This window comes from Uloborus diversus, chromosome 6, assembly GCF_026930045.1.
Source record: "Uloborus diversus isolate 005 chromosome 6, Udiv.v.3.1, whole genome shotgun sequence".
NCBI lineage: Eukaryota > Metazoa > Arthropoda > Arachnida > Araneae > Uloboridae > Uloborus > Uloborus diversus.
This window is the reverse complement of record NC_072736.1, coordinates 29,735,193-29,750,790: the sequence shown is the minus strand read 5'-3', so window position 1 is coordinate 29,750,790 and position 15,598 is coordinate 29,735,193. Positions and strand designations below refer to the sequence as shown.

Below are 15,598 nucleotides of genomic sequence, written 5' to 3'. Positions count from 1 at the left end.
AATACCGGATCTTCAATTTTTCCAAGCCGGGACAAAAACTTGAAATTGCCACCCTTTCCTATTTTCCATCAAATTTTATATCAAATTTCACCCCCCCCCCCCCATACACAGAAACAGGATGAAGTTGCTGCCTGGTGCAAAAACTTCGTCATGCTCTCCTCTAGATTCAGCAGTGCCTAATAACATCGAAATATCGGCCGGAACGGCCCGATGGTGAGGGGTTGGATTCATAACTGGAGGGTCGCAGGTTCGATACCAGTCTCTCAAAGATCCTCCTAATGACAGGTGTACGACAAATCTGTTATGGTCAAACTCCACCAAGTTCTCACTCCAAATCAATACTTCTTGGGGTTCTGGATCGGGATTTACTCTGCATTTAGTCTGGATTATAAAACAAAGTAGTATTCAGGGCCTCATCCAACCAGTTAACGTGTTGTGTTAGGTAAAGGGGACCCTCGAGTGTGTAATATCGAAGTATGTCTCTGTAAATTTATGCAAATTAGTGTTTCTTTTACGTTGTTGATTATCCTTTTAAGCTCAAAAAGGTGTTTTTTTGAACTTTTCTTACAATGTTTGTACTTTGAAGAACATCTTGACAAGTTGTCCTTTTAAAGTCAAACTACTTTTCCGATCAATTTGAAGCAAACTATTCCAATACTTACCTTTCATTATGTCATAATTGTCCAATGCAAAGAGAAACGCTCTGGCTGCATCTCTAACATGCAGAAATGTCCTCCTGAAAGATCCTTGGTAGAGGCTGAAACTCCGCTGCGTCAATGCTTTCATTGTGAGGTCATTTATAAGCAAGTCCAACCTCATGCGAGGAGACACACCAAAGAGGGTTGCCAGCCGCAATGACACCCCTCCGCTGTCCAGAACAGTTTTCTCCGCCACAGCTTTCGTTCTGCCGTACAGTGTCAGCGGAGAAATCGGAGTGTCCTGAAAATTTGGAGAGTTATTTTTCCGATATTTGCATAAATTATAGATTCTACTGTTTTAGAAATTCTGCGTGACCTAGAAAAACAGTCTGTTCCTTGGTTCATCTGAGACTTTTTCTAATGGTTTTCCCTCTATCACATTCTTTTTATCGTATGTCTTCGGGGCTGTCCACAAAAGGTGTCACGCTGAAAGGGGGCGAAGGTGGAATTCGTCAAGCTGTGATTGTTTGTGAAAGGAGGGAGGGGGAATAAATGTGGCATCGCGAACTTTTTTAAAATAGGAATATGATTATGAAATATAGGGTGACATGTGACAGGGGCGAGTGAGGGGCTAGGTGAAGTGAGACACTTTGTGGTAAAGGGGGGGGGGGCAAATTATGAAAAAAAGTGGGACATCATTCATGGACAGCCCCTTGGTGCATACGGGAATTCATTTCCACTTCTTGTACAAGGTGACAATTATTGAGCTAGGGTAAGTTCTCCAGTAGTCGGCCACAAGGACATAAAACTGCTTATTAATATAATACGTATTAACTCAAAATCGGATATGGTGCATTCCCACATTCCTTTACCTGTCCCAATTATCATCCAACAACAGTGAAGTTGCAAGTACGTTTAATTAAGTGGTAATGAATCATTTTATTTGAAATGGTGTGCCCATCATCCTAGTTTGCGATTCTGCTTATTTTTTTCTTAAGAAGACACATCATTTTTAAATGTTAAGTACCCTTATTTTTTTGTTCTGATGTAAATTTACTTTTACTTATGTTTTAATGGATAGTAGAACATTACGTTTCAATTAAAAATTAAACTCCTTCTTCGACTCGGTTATTTTTAGAGGGGTGGCCGACCACTGGGTACTGAATTCTTATGCATTTCCAACAGTCGGCCATGACAGATTGACCACTCGTTCTATACTGTTTTGTTGATCTACTCAGTAGTCATCTGCGTACCTAATACGGATTTTCTAATGTTCATCAAATACTAATTAAAATAAAGTACTGACACAGCGGTAATTTAGCATTTTTGATAAAAAAATTCCCTTTCTAACGTTATTTCTTCTAAAGAAAATGTTTAAACTTTCTGCCTAAACATTTTTTGACAAAAAGGGGTTATTTTGTCCTTTTATTGCCTCTTATGTTGATTCTCACTTAGAATTCATAAAAACTGGTGTTGCAAATTTAGTCCATCGTTGTGTTTAGAATAAATGTTCTATTACTTATCATGTCATTACCAAATGGTGATTTATCGTCTTTCTTACCAAACCATCTTACATTTATGGTTGATTTTACTAAGGCGAATTATTTGAAATACACTTTTTATTACTGCTTCCATAACTAAATATTTATTTCTTTGGGTTTTTTTCTTTAGGAAATCAAAATTTATTTCCTGTTTAAAATAATGCTGACTTAGCTTCAAAATTGCATTACGTAGCCACTAATTCAATTTTAGTTTATTCATCTTAATATATAAAAATCTTCTGTGCGGACGTTTGTCACCATAAGGCTCTTAAACGGCTGGACCGATTTTGATCAAATTTTTTTGTGTGTAATTAAGTGGCAAGCATGGTTTCGAAGCGCGATGGATCGAATCAGAAAAGTTTTTGTTAATTAATTAATTAATTTTAACATTGAATGGTTATATCTCCCAAATGATTAATATTTATTTTAACCTATTGTTGAGCGAGAACTGAAATAAATATTTAATCCGTTGCCAAAGGACAATAAGAAAGCCAGCTCTCCTTTTTGTAATGAAATTTCCTACTGTGATATAACTGAAAATAAATAAAACGTAGAGAGAGAGTGAAGCTCTTCACTTCTTGATAGCAACGATTTTAGGTCCAGTGATATATTTTAAAGTAAAGTACTGCAAGGTTCACGCAAAACGTGTATTCTGTTGTCGTGTCGTGAACTATGTGACCGGATCGGTGCTTTAGGTTTTCTTAACTAAATGATCAGAAAATACCGTACCTAGCAACATTTGTTTCTCAGCTCAAATCCATCTGAGTTTTGGCACCAATGTCAAGAATACTTTAAGGATTATCTAACTAATCAGTACATTCTTAAACGAAAAGATGATGGAATTTAAAGACGAAACGAATTTTATTTTTGTCCAGATAAATTACAATAGGGAAGTTCTGGGGAAGATTTCGATAATTGGGAATCTGGCGATAGTTCTTTATTGGAGTCAGTTTTTGGCTCCAGTGCCTGAGCGAGAGGTATTTTTCGGTGCAAATCTAAACAAAGAGAACCGAAACATCTATTCACATAGGGTTACTATAAATCAGCGGGGTTACCAAAATAAAATAATTTACGCCAAAAATGAGACGACCGCGCCAAATTCCTAATTATCGAAATGTCCCCAAGTTCTGCACACAAAAGATCAGCGCAGTGGAAGATTTTTCTCTTTGACGGAAAGAACAAATTAGGCAATATATGAAGTTTAAAAAGTTTTCGTTCAAAAGATCGACCACTAATCTGTCGGAGTTGACTTCGCTCACTGATCGGCTAGATTACAGTAACGTGGTCGCTTGGCGAGTTTTGCTTTTAACTATAGAGTTGCGTGATCATTTGTTTACATTTTTAGGGTACTGTTAATGTAATTTATTGTATTTTTTGTTTATTTGGCAAACTATTTCAAATTGCAAAGAGTTATTTTTCGTTATTAAAGAGGTTTTAGTCATTTTAGTTGAAGAATTTGTTTATGTGTTTATTTTACATTGGGGGGTGGGGGGGGAGAGATGAGTGATTTTTGCTTATTCAGAGAACTGTATTTACTTTTATCATTTTTTAAACGATAGTTTTTCGATTGTTTTATTCTTTTTCATACGGGGATGTTGCAGCGGGATTTCCCGTTTGTTCTAGATGGGTAGTTAGTTTTTTACACTTGATATCTGAGGACGCTTTTTATCCTTTGAGTATGGCTGAAGGAACAAACCATCAAATACGGGCGAAAAAATAATTAATAAAACTGCTTAGTGGGCATTAGATGAATCAAGTTGTAATAAATATGCGCATTCAGGCACCAAGCAGCTTAAAACATTTTCTTTTTACTTATTTTTTCAACAAAACGGTTCAAGCACTTGATAGTTTATTGAAATATTTTAACTTTTCAATTTACAAAGTTTGAACAGAACAACGTGTGTCGGGTCTAGTCGTTTACTAATATTCTTGTTGAAGGATGTATGATTATCTTCATAACAGCGCAAATGTCTGAATTTCAATTTAACTTCATACAGGCCCGTCATTTGGGCAATTAATGGGGGGGGGGGGGGAAATAACATCTCTGTATTTTCACAACATAATGCAATTATGCATTTTTGCTTGTATTTTGATGCTTTTTTTCCTTTCAAATGAACTGAATTTATACCCTTTGCCGCCTTCCCCCCCCCCCCCCGCCGAAAAACTTTGAAAATACGGACGAGCCTACATAAAGATGATGGAATTTAAAGACGAAACAAACTTTATTTTCGTCCAGATAAATTACAACAGGGTAGTTCTCTAGTACACAAAAGATCAGTGCAGTGGAAGATCTTTATCTTTGGTGGAAAGAACCAATTAGGCAATATATGAAGTTTTAAAAGTTTTTAAAAGTTTTCGTTCAAAAGATCGGACCGCTATTTGTTCGGAGTTGACTTCGCTCATTGATCGGCTGGATTACAATTACATGGTAGTTTGGCGAAATTTGGCTATAAACAATAGAGTTGCGTAATCATTTGTTCTTTTTAAAGCTACTGTTAATGTAATTTATTGTATATTTTGTTTATTTGGCGAAATATTTCAAATTGCAAACAATTGCTTTTTGTTTTTAAGTAGTTACAGTACCTCAAAAATGATGAAACGATCAAAAAAATTTTTATTGCTTATTTCAAAACTAAAAACTATTCTGAACACAGGGGAAAAGTTTCATTGCTTTAGTTCAAATATTTAAAAAGTTATAAGTGTTTTTAGGCCATGCTCGCTATGTGTTCTTATGCAAAAGAAAAACTTTAAATTGCTTTTTCTCGATGATGGTTTTTTTGTGTTTTCATGTCATTAGAATCCTTAAGGAGTGTTTTCTACTAAAGATAGAGCTTTAAAGTAATACTTTTTGCAATTGGGATAACATATTTGACAAAACTGTGCATTGAATAAGCATTTTATAAATTACTCAAATGTTTAGAGATTGTTAAACCTTTAAAAACCAAATTTTTTTTTAAAAAACTTTGATTTTTTACATAATTAATCACAGAAATTTTTCTAATAAACTCATAACCAAATGAATGCACAGATTTTTAGAGATGATTATAGTGATCGTTCAGCAAAAACCTTTTTTAAAATTAGTGCAAAAATAAAAAAGCCTTAAAATTTAAAAAAAAAATGAAATTTTTCTCAGTTTTTTGAATTTTTAAAAAATTTAGGCAATATTTTTTAATTTTGAAAATAAATTATTGATTACGAAATAAGTATGCATGTTATGGTTTCGAAGAAATATAAAATTTATTTAAATTTTTAAAAAACGCTTGAAAGGTACTGAAAGGGGTAAACCCTTTAAGAGTGTTTAGTCATTTAAGTTGAAGAAGGTGTTTATTTTACATCGGGAGGGGGCTTCGCTTATTTAGAGAACTGTTTTACCTTTATCATTTTTCTAAACGGTATCCTTTCGATTGTGTAATTCTTTTTCATATGGGGGATTTTGCAGCGGTATTTCCCGTTTGTTCTAGATGGGTAGTTAGATTTTTACACTTAATGTCTGAGGACGCTTTTTATCCTTTGAGTATGGCCAAAGGAACAAACCATCAAATACGGGAGAAAAAATAGTTAATAAACCAACTGCTCAGGGGGCATCAGATAAATCAAGTTGTAATAAATATACGCATTCTGACACTATAGCAGCTTACAACATTTTTTTTTTACTTCTTTTTTAACAGAACGGTTCAAACACTTGATGATTGAAATTTTTTAACCTTTCAATTTACAAAGTTTTAACAAAACAACGTCTGTCGGGTCCTCTGGTAAATAGCTTAAAATTTTACGTAATGATTTTTTTTTTCATATTCGTACTTTTTCGTGTTTTTTCATTTTCTGCGAAATTTTCCCATATTATTGTAGATATTTTTTTATACCATCAAAACGTAGAGATTTCAACGAAAAAAACACGCTTCTGATTTTTTAAAAAACTCAGATATTTTGACGTGAAATTTTTCGATTGAAAAAACATTGCTTTTTCTTTTATTAAATAAAAAAATAGAAGAAATACATATTTTAAATATAAAAAAATCAGTGTATTTAAGAAATAAAAAGGTAACTTTTCTCAAAGTTTCGTGAAAAAAAATCGTTTTTTTATGGGAAATAAAAATAAAAAACCAAAAAGTTGGTTTTTTAAATTTTTCGCATGGATTTTGAGATTATGTGAAAAAAGGGCAAATACAAAAGTTTTAGTTCTTTTTATTACCAACAACTTTGTCATTTACTTTTTTCGTAAAGGACTGATAGTTTTGCCGCAAATTGTGATAAACCGTTTTCCCCTCTTAACCCCTCCTCTCCCCCCTTCCGATCTCAGATCGCCCGTAAATTATTTTTCCTATAAATTTTATTATATTTTCTTAATTTTCTAATCGGTTTCATCCTGTTCTAAATGTTTTTTGGTCTCAAACATTATTGGTATTGGCCTATAAGCACAATCACGCGATTAGTATATCAGTGAGTATGAAATTGTTACCACATTTGTCAAATAATAGTTGAAATTTAGCATTTTTTAGAAATCACACTTGACAAATTAAAAGAATATCAAAGTAGCAATTAACCTTAAAATTTTTAAGGGTACACAATAATTGCAACTGGTAATGTATAATAAATAATCACTGTCTGACCACGGATTGTACGGAAAGACAAACATCCGTTTTACAGCCGAAATGGACGAATCTATTATTTTTTAGCGATGCCAGCTTTTGCAGAAGCAGAATCTCATTCAAATGAGCGGAATGCCGGCATCAAATTTTTACTTTCCCCCTCATTCAGATAGATTCGTCTCATATGGACGTTTAAAAATTCCATACAATCCGTGATTGAACAGTAGTGAGGTTATACAATTGAAGCTTTTATAATTGCCACGGCCTCAGATAGAAGACACGAAGTTTCAAATTTCTCAGATTAGATTTATTTATTGATAGTGATTGACTAAATGTATTATTATGTGTGTGTGTATTCAAATCAGATGCACCATTCTTCTTTTTTGTTCTTTGTAATAAGCACAAACCGGTAAAAAATGTTTTTATAATTTTCATTATTTTAAATATTAAGCATGCTGCTGTCTAAAGCACTAAAGCGTCAAGTTTTAAGGGGGGGGGGGGGAATAATATGGTCATCTTAATCATAACCCCATTGGATTGATTTTTTCCCCCCGAGATACATACCCTCGTGCTCAAACTAATTTTGTATCAAATTTTATGAGAATCAACCGAACGGTCTTAGACCCAGACGAGCCATAAACGTGCATAAATACAAATAAACAGACGAACTTTCTGTTTCGTCCTTTGTAAAGAAGATAGAATCTTACTTCGTAACAAATCCCTTCAATAGCGCCATAACAAGAACCGGTGGAAGAATACACTATTTTCTGATGTGGACTGAGACATGAGACAACGCTGCGGGTGCCGTCTTCGTTGACTCTGATGGCGAGTTCCTGGTCTTGGTCGCAAGCCGGATATCCGACAATTGCAGCCAGATGGACAACAGCATCCACATTCTTCATCACACCGAGCAACTTCTCTTGGTCCAAGATGTCGCCATTGATGAGATGTAGATTCTCATCTTGTATATGAGATAAAAGTGGAGAAATTCCAAAACGGAACTTATCGTACACTGTAACCTGGAAAAAAAAATAGTTTGTAACGCTGACTGACTGAGGATACATTGTTCAATCAAGGTTGTCTCGATGGGAGATCACCGGAACCTTCCAAAAATTTACTTATTCAGCAAATTTTGTCTGACGATTCTGCAAAATTATCATTATTCAGCGAAATTCGGAGTTCTATTCGGCAAATTATCATCATTCGGCGAAATTTAGAGCTCTATTCAGGAAAATTTGTAGTTCCGTTCAGCAAAATTTGGAGTTCTATTCAGCAAAATTATCATTCGGGGAAATTTGGAGTTCCTACTCGGCAAAACTATCATCATTCGGCGAAATTTGAAGTTCTATTCGGCAAAGTTATTATTCGGTAAAATTTGAAGTTCTATTTGGCAAAGTTATCATCATTCGGCGAAATTTGGAGTCTCTACTCGGCAAAATTATCATTTGTCAAAATTTGAGCTCTATTCGGGAAAATGAGAATTTCTGCCCTCCTAAAAATTTGAGTTAGGGACACGTCTGTGTTCAGTGTCCAATTAAAACTACAGAAAGTGGGAATTAACCCTTAACTGTTGAATTGGTGAGTCATGTACCCCAGAAGAATTTGACTTGGCATTTTAACTTGTTATAATGGTTAGGTAAATGATTTGTTACTTACTGTACTGCTTCAGCCGTATTTGTATAAATAAAGAACACAAATATCGTTGGAAATTTTCCTTCTTTAATTTTCTGGACTTCGAAACGTGCACAACCAACACAATGTTTAGATTACATACAACCCACGTCATCAGTTAGTCACAAAAAAAGACTTCATTGGTTACCAGTTAAGTATTCAAAGTATTGAAGTTATTGGTCACATATCAACCTGCCTCACAATTTAGCGATAATGAATGATTCGGTTAATAAACTCAATTAAAGTTGGATGGTATGAGAGTTTTTTTTTTCTTTTTTGAAAACTTACTTTTGTTTTTGGTACGATGAAAATATTTTTCAATCATGTAAGTAAAAAATTCGCACTGCATTTATACCCAACATGAAACGCATGCACGTTTGTTTTATTTTCAGAGTAGGGTAATTGAGGTTGCGGGGAAGTTTTTAGACTTCTTTCATGCGTCAAACATCTTCCTTTTCATCTTTTTTGAATAGACTCTCGAACTTATTTTTCTTGAGAAATAATTTTTTTGGTTACCTATGGTTAAAGTTTAAACACGGAAACTCCTCGACGAGATTCGAACGTAGGCTGTCCCAGTGGCAGATACAAGGGGGGGGGGTCACGGGGGTCATGGCCTCCCCCAAACCCCGGGTAATATTTGAATATTTGCATGAAAAAATAAAAAAATGTCGAAACCATGAGAAAAAGTAAACGTCTTTTTGAATTTCATATTTTAGAGCATTAAAGAAGTGATGAATACAAAGAGGGGGGGGGGGGGGGGGAGAGGGGTCATGGGAGTCGTGACCCCCCCTATCTGCGACAATAATTTTTAATCTGTTGTGAGGCTCATTGCATTTGAGTAGTGAGAATGATTACTTGAAAAAGAAAAGAAAACCTGATTGAAACCACAAAAAAGAGTAATACATAACTTTTGAATTTTCATTTTTGGGGGTATTACATGTCACTTTTCTATTAGGCAGTAAATTAGCTCTGCTTGAAACAGTGTCTTCAGGCGCCAGTATAATGAAACAAAGAGTCTGTCGCCCCATCGCTGATAGTTATAGTAATGTGTAAATACTTTGTGTAAAATTTCTGTTGATTGATTATTCTTTTCTGCTGTGATTTGGACTTATTGTCTGGCAAGAAATGTAAAATTTTAGTATCGTGTTTACCCAGACCTCGTCATACGAGGGTTCTCGTAAATTAGCCCATCGTATTAAATGGAAACTGCTGAAAAAAAACCGCGTTTGCTAGAAAAAAGACTACCTGTAACAAAAACAATGAAGCGTTCGGATGACAAAACATTGTTGTCATTTTTGAAAAGTTGAAAAGAAACTCATGAACCCAAAACCGTTGGAAACATATTCTGAGTTCTTGTATCAGACTCTGAGACTGTGATGTCTTCATTCTCCTTTGATTTTTCTACAATTGAAAAGAGTCGGTGAGTTTGAGTATTCCATCAATGGTCCTAATTATATTCATAAAATATGTAATTTTAAAGATGATTTTCGCCGTATTTATTACAATTATTTTAAGTCAGGTTTTATTTTTGTTTTCTGCACACAAGATGGATGTGTCGAGTATCATATAAACTTCTTATCAAAGATGGATGTGTGTCCTGTGTCGAGTATTATGCTAATATTTAATCAATATCTAAATCTATTATGTTCATAAAACATTTATTTTTTTTTAGATTTTTGTAGCATTTATTTATTGTGTTGGCTATTGTGAATACTGGTCTAAACAGATTAGAATACAACTTAACTAGGTCATTTTAATGTATTGTATTATTATTAATTAATTTTAATTAATAATTCTTTAAGTATTTAATTTATAATAGTTAAAATTTATTAAGTTTGCAACCAACTAGTGGCCGATTTTGTGCCTTTTGTTGACAGCTTCAGAGACCAAAGTTCAAGCAAAATGTTGTCCATTAAGATGTAGTTTTTATGTACAAGACTACTTCTTCAGCTTGATCCCCCCCCCTAAAATGAAATCCTGTATCCGCTCCTGGGCTGTCCAGTGTTCACGCGTATTGCGAACTTTCTAGCCACATAACCGAGTGTTTTATTTTTAAAAAACGTCCTTCTTTTTGAAATATTATTGTTGCACTACGATTTAAATTAAAGTATGAAAAAAAAAAAGATAATTTGATTTATTTAACGAATAGCGAAATTTTAAGTTTGCGCACGACGTCATCAGAGTTAATGCCGAGAGAAAACATTCGCCAGAATGAGCTAAGTTTTTATACGTCGGCGGAAGTGAAAACACTCTGTTCCGAGCACGAAGAAACAATGCTTCTGTGGAACGTTTAAGAACTTCAAGGTATATAGTGGCTCCAATAAGTTGAACCTTGACAAATGGTTACTTCTTTTTCGGGTAATAGGGAGAAAAATTGCGGCTGAGTTGAGTTACTTTCATAGGATTTAGCAGTAAGTTACCGCCCCTAGTCCAGAGCTAGGACTGAACTACATGTAATCTACAGCGCGGTTATCACATCCAGAGACTGCAGTTTCGTTCTTATTAAAACTCATCAGTCTGGATTTCTGGATGAGATAACCGAGCAGTCTGGTATACTGCATGCACTTCTGCCTTAGCCCTGACTTAGGGGTGGTAACTTGCTGCTAAGTACCCAAGCTTTGCATTCAATTCAAGAGTTGAACAGCATCATTCCTGCGGACAATTGCTATGTTGAGATAAAATTACTTTATCTACCAGTATGCTGGTCCTCTCAGCTTCAATGAGGTGACATCTGCCTCCCAGTCCGGGTTAGTTACTAAGCTAGACTGATGATTTCGAACAGGAACGAAACTGCAGTTTCTGGATGTGATAACCGGGTTACTGTATCAGGGTTACGGAAATCGTTCTCGAAACGTATGTTTCCGGTGGGTAAATACAATGTCATTTATCAAATATTTGCAGGGCCCGACTAACTAAAAGTGAGGCCCTAAGCTCACAATAATTTGGAGGACCCCTGAAGGCACTATAGCGGAATGCAGTGGTAGATTTACAGGTTTGGAGCCTAGTCGGAATGCATATTTGGAGGAGGGCCCTTTGCCTATCACAGAATTATGTAAATCATGTGCATTTAGGAATCTCTTTTGGGGACAGGACCTCTCTTAATTACGACATGGTAAATTTTTTACTGGCAAAGTGAATAAAAATTCTCTCATTGACGAAAGTTTTTTTCCAACTAACAAGTCATTATTTTGAAAATACGTGCGTTTCTCGTATAGTTTTAATGCTAAGCATAATTCTTTAAATAATTTGGGGCCCCTTAGGAAGAGGGGGCCCCAGGCCTAGGCAGCCTGTGCAGTAATCAGGCCCTGGATATCTGATTGCTCAAATCACAGAATGGACTCACGAAATGTAACTTACTTCCAAACCTTCTCTCAGCAGAAGAGGAACAAGTACAGATCCAATGTATCCGGCACCTCCGGTCACTAGAACATGGCTAAAATTTCTTGCAATTTCACTGTGACCGTTGCTCGGCATTTTCAGCTTGATCGTCTGAAAGAAAAACGAAATCATCTTAAATGCAAGACAATAGGCGGTAAGAATGTACGAGAGTCACTCAATAAAGAACGAGGCAGAGGCTATAAAATAGACTTTATTCAACATTCTTCAAATATACTGACCAAAATATTTCAAACGCTTATCCCAGTGGAAAAGTTAGTCGCATAATTCGTGCTCAAAAAGATCCTTTGGCTGCTACTGAAACCAATTATACACGCACTCCTTTACTTCATCGCTCGAATAAATCTTTCTCCCCCCGAAGAGCCTTCTTGAGTTTCCAAAAAGATGTGGGATCCCATGGGGATAGATACATCTGGACTATAAGGAGTGAGTTTCAAGACTTCCCTCTTAAATTTCCGCAAAAGTTCCTCAGTTGCATTGGCTGTCTGTGGTCAAACGTTATTGTGCAAACAAGATGACAGCGCATGAAAGTTTACCGGAACTACACATAGCCAATGCGACAAAAGAACTTTTGCGGAAATTAAGTGGGAAGTCTTGAACCTCATAATAAAGCCTTTTTTCCTACATGTTAAACATTACCAAAATATATTATCAAATTATCATTCTGTGGCACGAGTTTCATTTTGCAACACGCTGGTTACTCGATCATCGACTATTATTTATTCTATTTTAATTGATGCTTTATTGCAAAGGTTTTATTACCCAGACAGAAAATTAAAAATGCGGGTGAAAATCCTAAATATTAAAAGTATGCACAGAAATTGTTGGGCCCGTCAAAAATGACTTTTCCGCTCCCCCTCCATATTGTTTACCCCTATATTTCAACCCTAGTTCTAAAAATATTGAGCCCCCTTCAAGTTCGGGCGCGGGCTAACAGGTGTACCTCCCCCCACACCGTGCACGCCCCTGAGTTAAACTCAAAAACCCCTTTTCACGGTTATACTTCAGAAGCTACTTCAAAGCAAGCCCTGCTTGCTTATGTGTCCTTTTAATACTAGTTCAGAAGTTAACTATTATCCGTTTTTCACGAGACGGCACTTAGCCCCACCTCCTCTAACGCAGAGTTCCATTGTGCGCGTGGGTGGTCGCTAATCATATCCACGTGTTTCTAAATTAGATAACCAGACAACCTTAACTTGGGCGCATAGGCGCGCTCGCACGGGGGTCGCCAGGGGTACCGTGGTACCCCATTAGCACATAAAAATGGAAGATTATACAAAGTGGCTAAAATTTTACATTTTTAGGTTCATTTATTTCATACCTCATACACTTTAAAAACGCTTTCTTACGCACAATATTTGAACATTTTCTTTAAGCGAGCAAGTATGGGAGTCTTTCCAAGCGCAATTTCGACCTCCTGGTACAGTGGTACCCCCATTTCTGAAGCTCTGCGCGCGCCTATGCTAGGGCGTGCCCTTTAATGTGCAAAAAAGTCTTAGTGTCCTTACATCACTTGCTTCACTTGTCTGTTGCTATTTCCATTGCTTTTATATTTTAAAACTGCTGCTTTTACAACAAAATGCTATGATCCCCGAATATACCTTCTGCCAAAAACAACGAAATAGAATCATTGGATACCACTTGACGAAGGAGGAGTCAAATGCCTTCTCGTGGAAAACGGAGAATACCCTTAACCAAGTTTTTACTTCAGGGTAGGATTACACAAAATATTGCTGAAACACATGCCTCAGTTTAAATTCTATCATTAGCAATGATTCATATACTTTTCCATAGTGAACTGGATACCCCTTGCAGACTTTCTTGTACCTCAAGGGCCACTTGTACCATTGGTTAAGAGCCACTGGTTTAGAGAAGATTTATTATTACTACACTGTTAAAACTACAGGTTGCGTTTGGCACCTTTCAGGGGTGAAAAGCTTGTTCACCAGCGACACCCAATATGGAGCCGAAATGGCACCTCTTATTTGGGTGAAAAACAGACACCTTCTAAAAGATAGGCAGCTGGGGTGACCAGAAAGGACCTTCTGAGAGAGAAATGGCACCCTTACTGATTTCTACTGTAGATCCTACTCCCCCCCCCCTCTTCCGTATTGTGTGTGTTTTTGAATACAGTTGTGTAGTTGTTCTTTTTTTTACATATGTCTAGTTTTGATTCATGGTATTCTACGTTTTGGACATTTTTCACATTGAATTAAGCACTGGAAAAGATTAAAACTTGTAATTACAGCATTTGATCATATTTCAGAGTTTTCAACATAGTTAAGAAGCGTTGCTTTAATTCATCTGATCGTGCTCTAACTCAGTGTTTCTCATCCTCTTTTGACCCACTACAGGTAAAAGCAAATGAAAAGAATTACGGACCAGTGAAATTTTTATCCTTTTTTTGAAATTAATAAAATAAATAATAAGAATGAAAATAACAACTCTGGGGCCGTTAAAAACGTGTCAAAAAATTCTGCGTATTGATGAGTTTTTTTTTTTTTTTTTTCAGTAATGTTAAAAATAAATAAAACAATAAATATCTACCCCCTTTACTTGGTATCAAAGAACTCTCTCTTTCTCTGTCACAAATATATTTAAATTTAAAGACTAGAAGTTTTTCGCCACTTTTAAAAATCAAAAGAAATTTCGAACGCTATATTATCGGCTTCACAAAATAACACCAATTAGATAACCGCTAACAGGAAATGATTCAAACACTTGAATGAAAAAAAAATACTACTAGACGGAACGAGTTTTATTTTTTCGTTCATTTTTTCCCGCTTGCTATTCTGTTTTATAATCTACGAAGCACAGAATCATTTTTTTCATTATTTCATCTCACTTGTTAATTATTATCATACTGCTGGTCAATAATGTGGTGGTTAAACGTTGCTTATCGAGTACTCAAGAAAATAATGAGATAATTTTAGTATCGGTTTGAATGTTGGAAATAGCACTTCAGTAACCGTTAAACAATAAAAAGCAGTAAACGTACTTTTAAAAACACTTTTAACTATGTTTGAAAGCCCTGAAAGCAACAAAGTGATCAAAAGCTGTACTTACTTGTTACTTTGGAGTTGAATCCTCGAAAGTTTTAATCCTAGAAGAGTTTTAATCCTATATTTTACTTAATTCAATGTGAACGTAACATCGAGCTACTTATCCTGCGTCCGCCATATTGAAGTGGTTGAATGAATGTCGAAGTCAACGCGCATGCGTAACGATTCATTCTGCGATTACCTGCTGTTTTCGCACCCCTGCTGCGTTTCCTGGCTGGTATGGCACCCTTCGGTACCCTGCCTTCACCTTAGGGGGAATATATTCTCTCGTCTGGAACCCCTGGTTTTAACAGTGTATAGACCACAGATCTGCGATGAATTTACCATGTCGCAAATTTCACAATTGAGGAGTCATTTATCAAAAGGGAATAGAGCCAATTTTTAGAAAAAATCATTTTATGACATTTCCTACATCTTTCAGATGACATTTATCAAATCACTTGCTCTCAAGAAGTCCAAAACGTGAAAAGTCCTATTTAATGATAAAGTTTGGCTTTTTGATTAAAAGGTAACAAATCCGTCCTCTGAGCGTTTTATTTTGAACAAAAGGGGATATATCCTGAAAGAGTTTGTAGTACGAAGACTTTCAGATCCAAAGGAACACATGTCCAAAATCCTCAAATTTTAATCCACTACTGTTAGGTTCATGTATTTCGATAAGAGAATATGAGAAGGTGAAACATTAGGGTTTTGGTGAAATT

General features: G+C 35.7%; 1 protein-coding gene across 1 annotated transcript in view; it reads right to left on the bottom strand.

Moving 5' to 3' along the window:
• The window catches only part of LOC129225090 (GDP-D-glycero-alpha-D-manno-heptose dehydrogenase-like), a 34,818-nt gene that overhangs the window by 4,317 nt on the left and 14,903 nt on the right, over window positions 1-15,598 (bottom strand). Inside the window, exons 2-4 of the mRNA XM_054859645.1 lie at window positions 11,797-11,928; window positions 7,476-7,787; window positions 663-939 (exon numbers count right to left, since the gene is read on the bottom strand). Coding sequence (XP_054715620.1) covers window positions 663-939; window positions 7,476-7,787; window positions 11,797-11,913 — 706 coding nt within the window. The 5' untranslated portion in view covers window positions 11,914-11,928. The remainder of the gene's footprint in view (window positions 1-662; window positions 940-7,475; window positions 7,788-11,796; window positions 11,929-15,598) is intronic.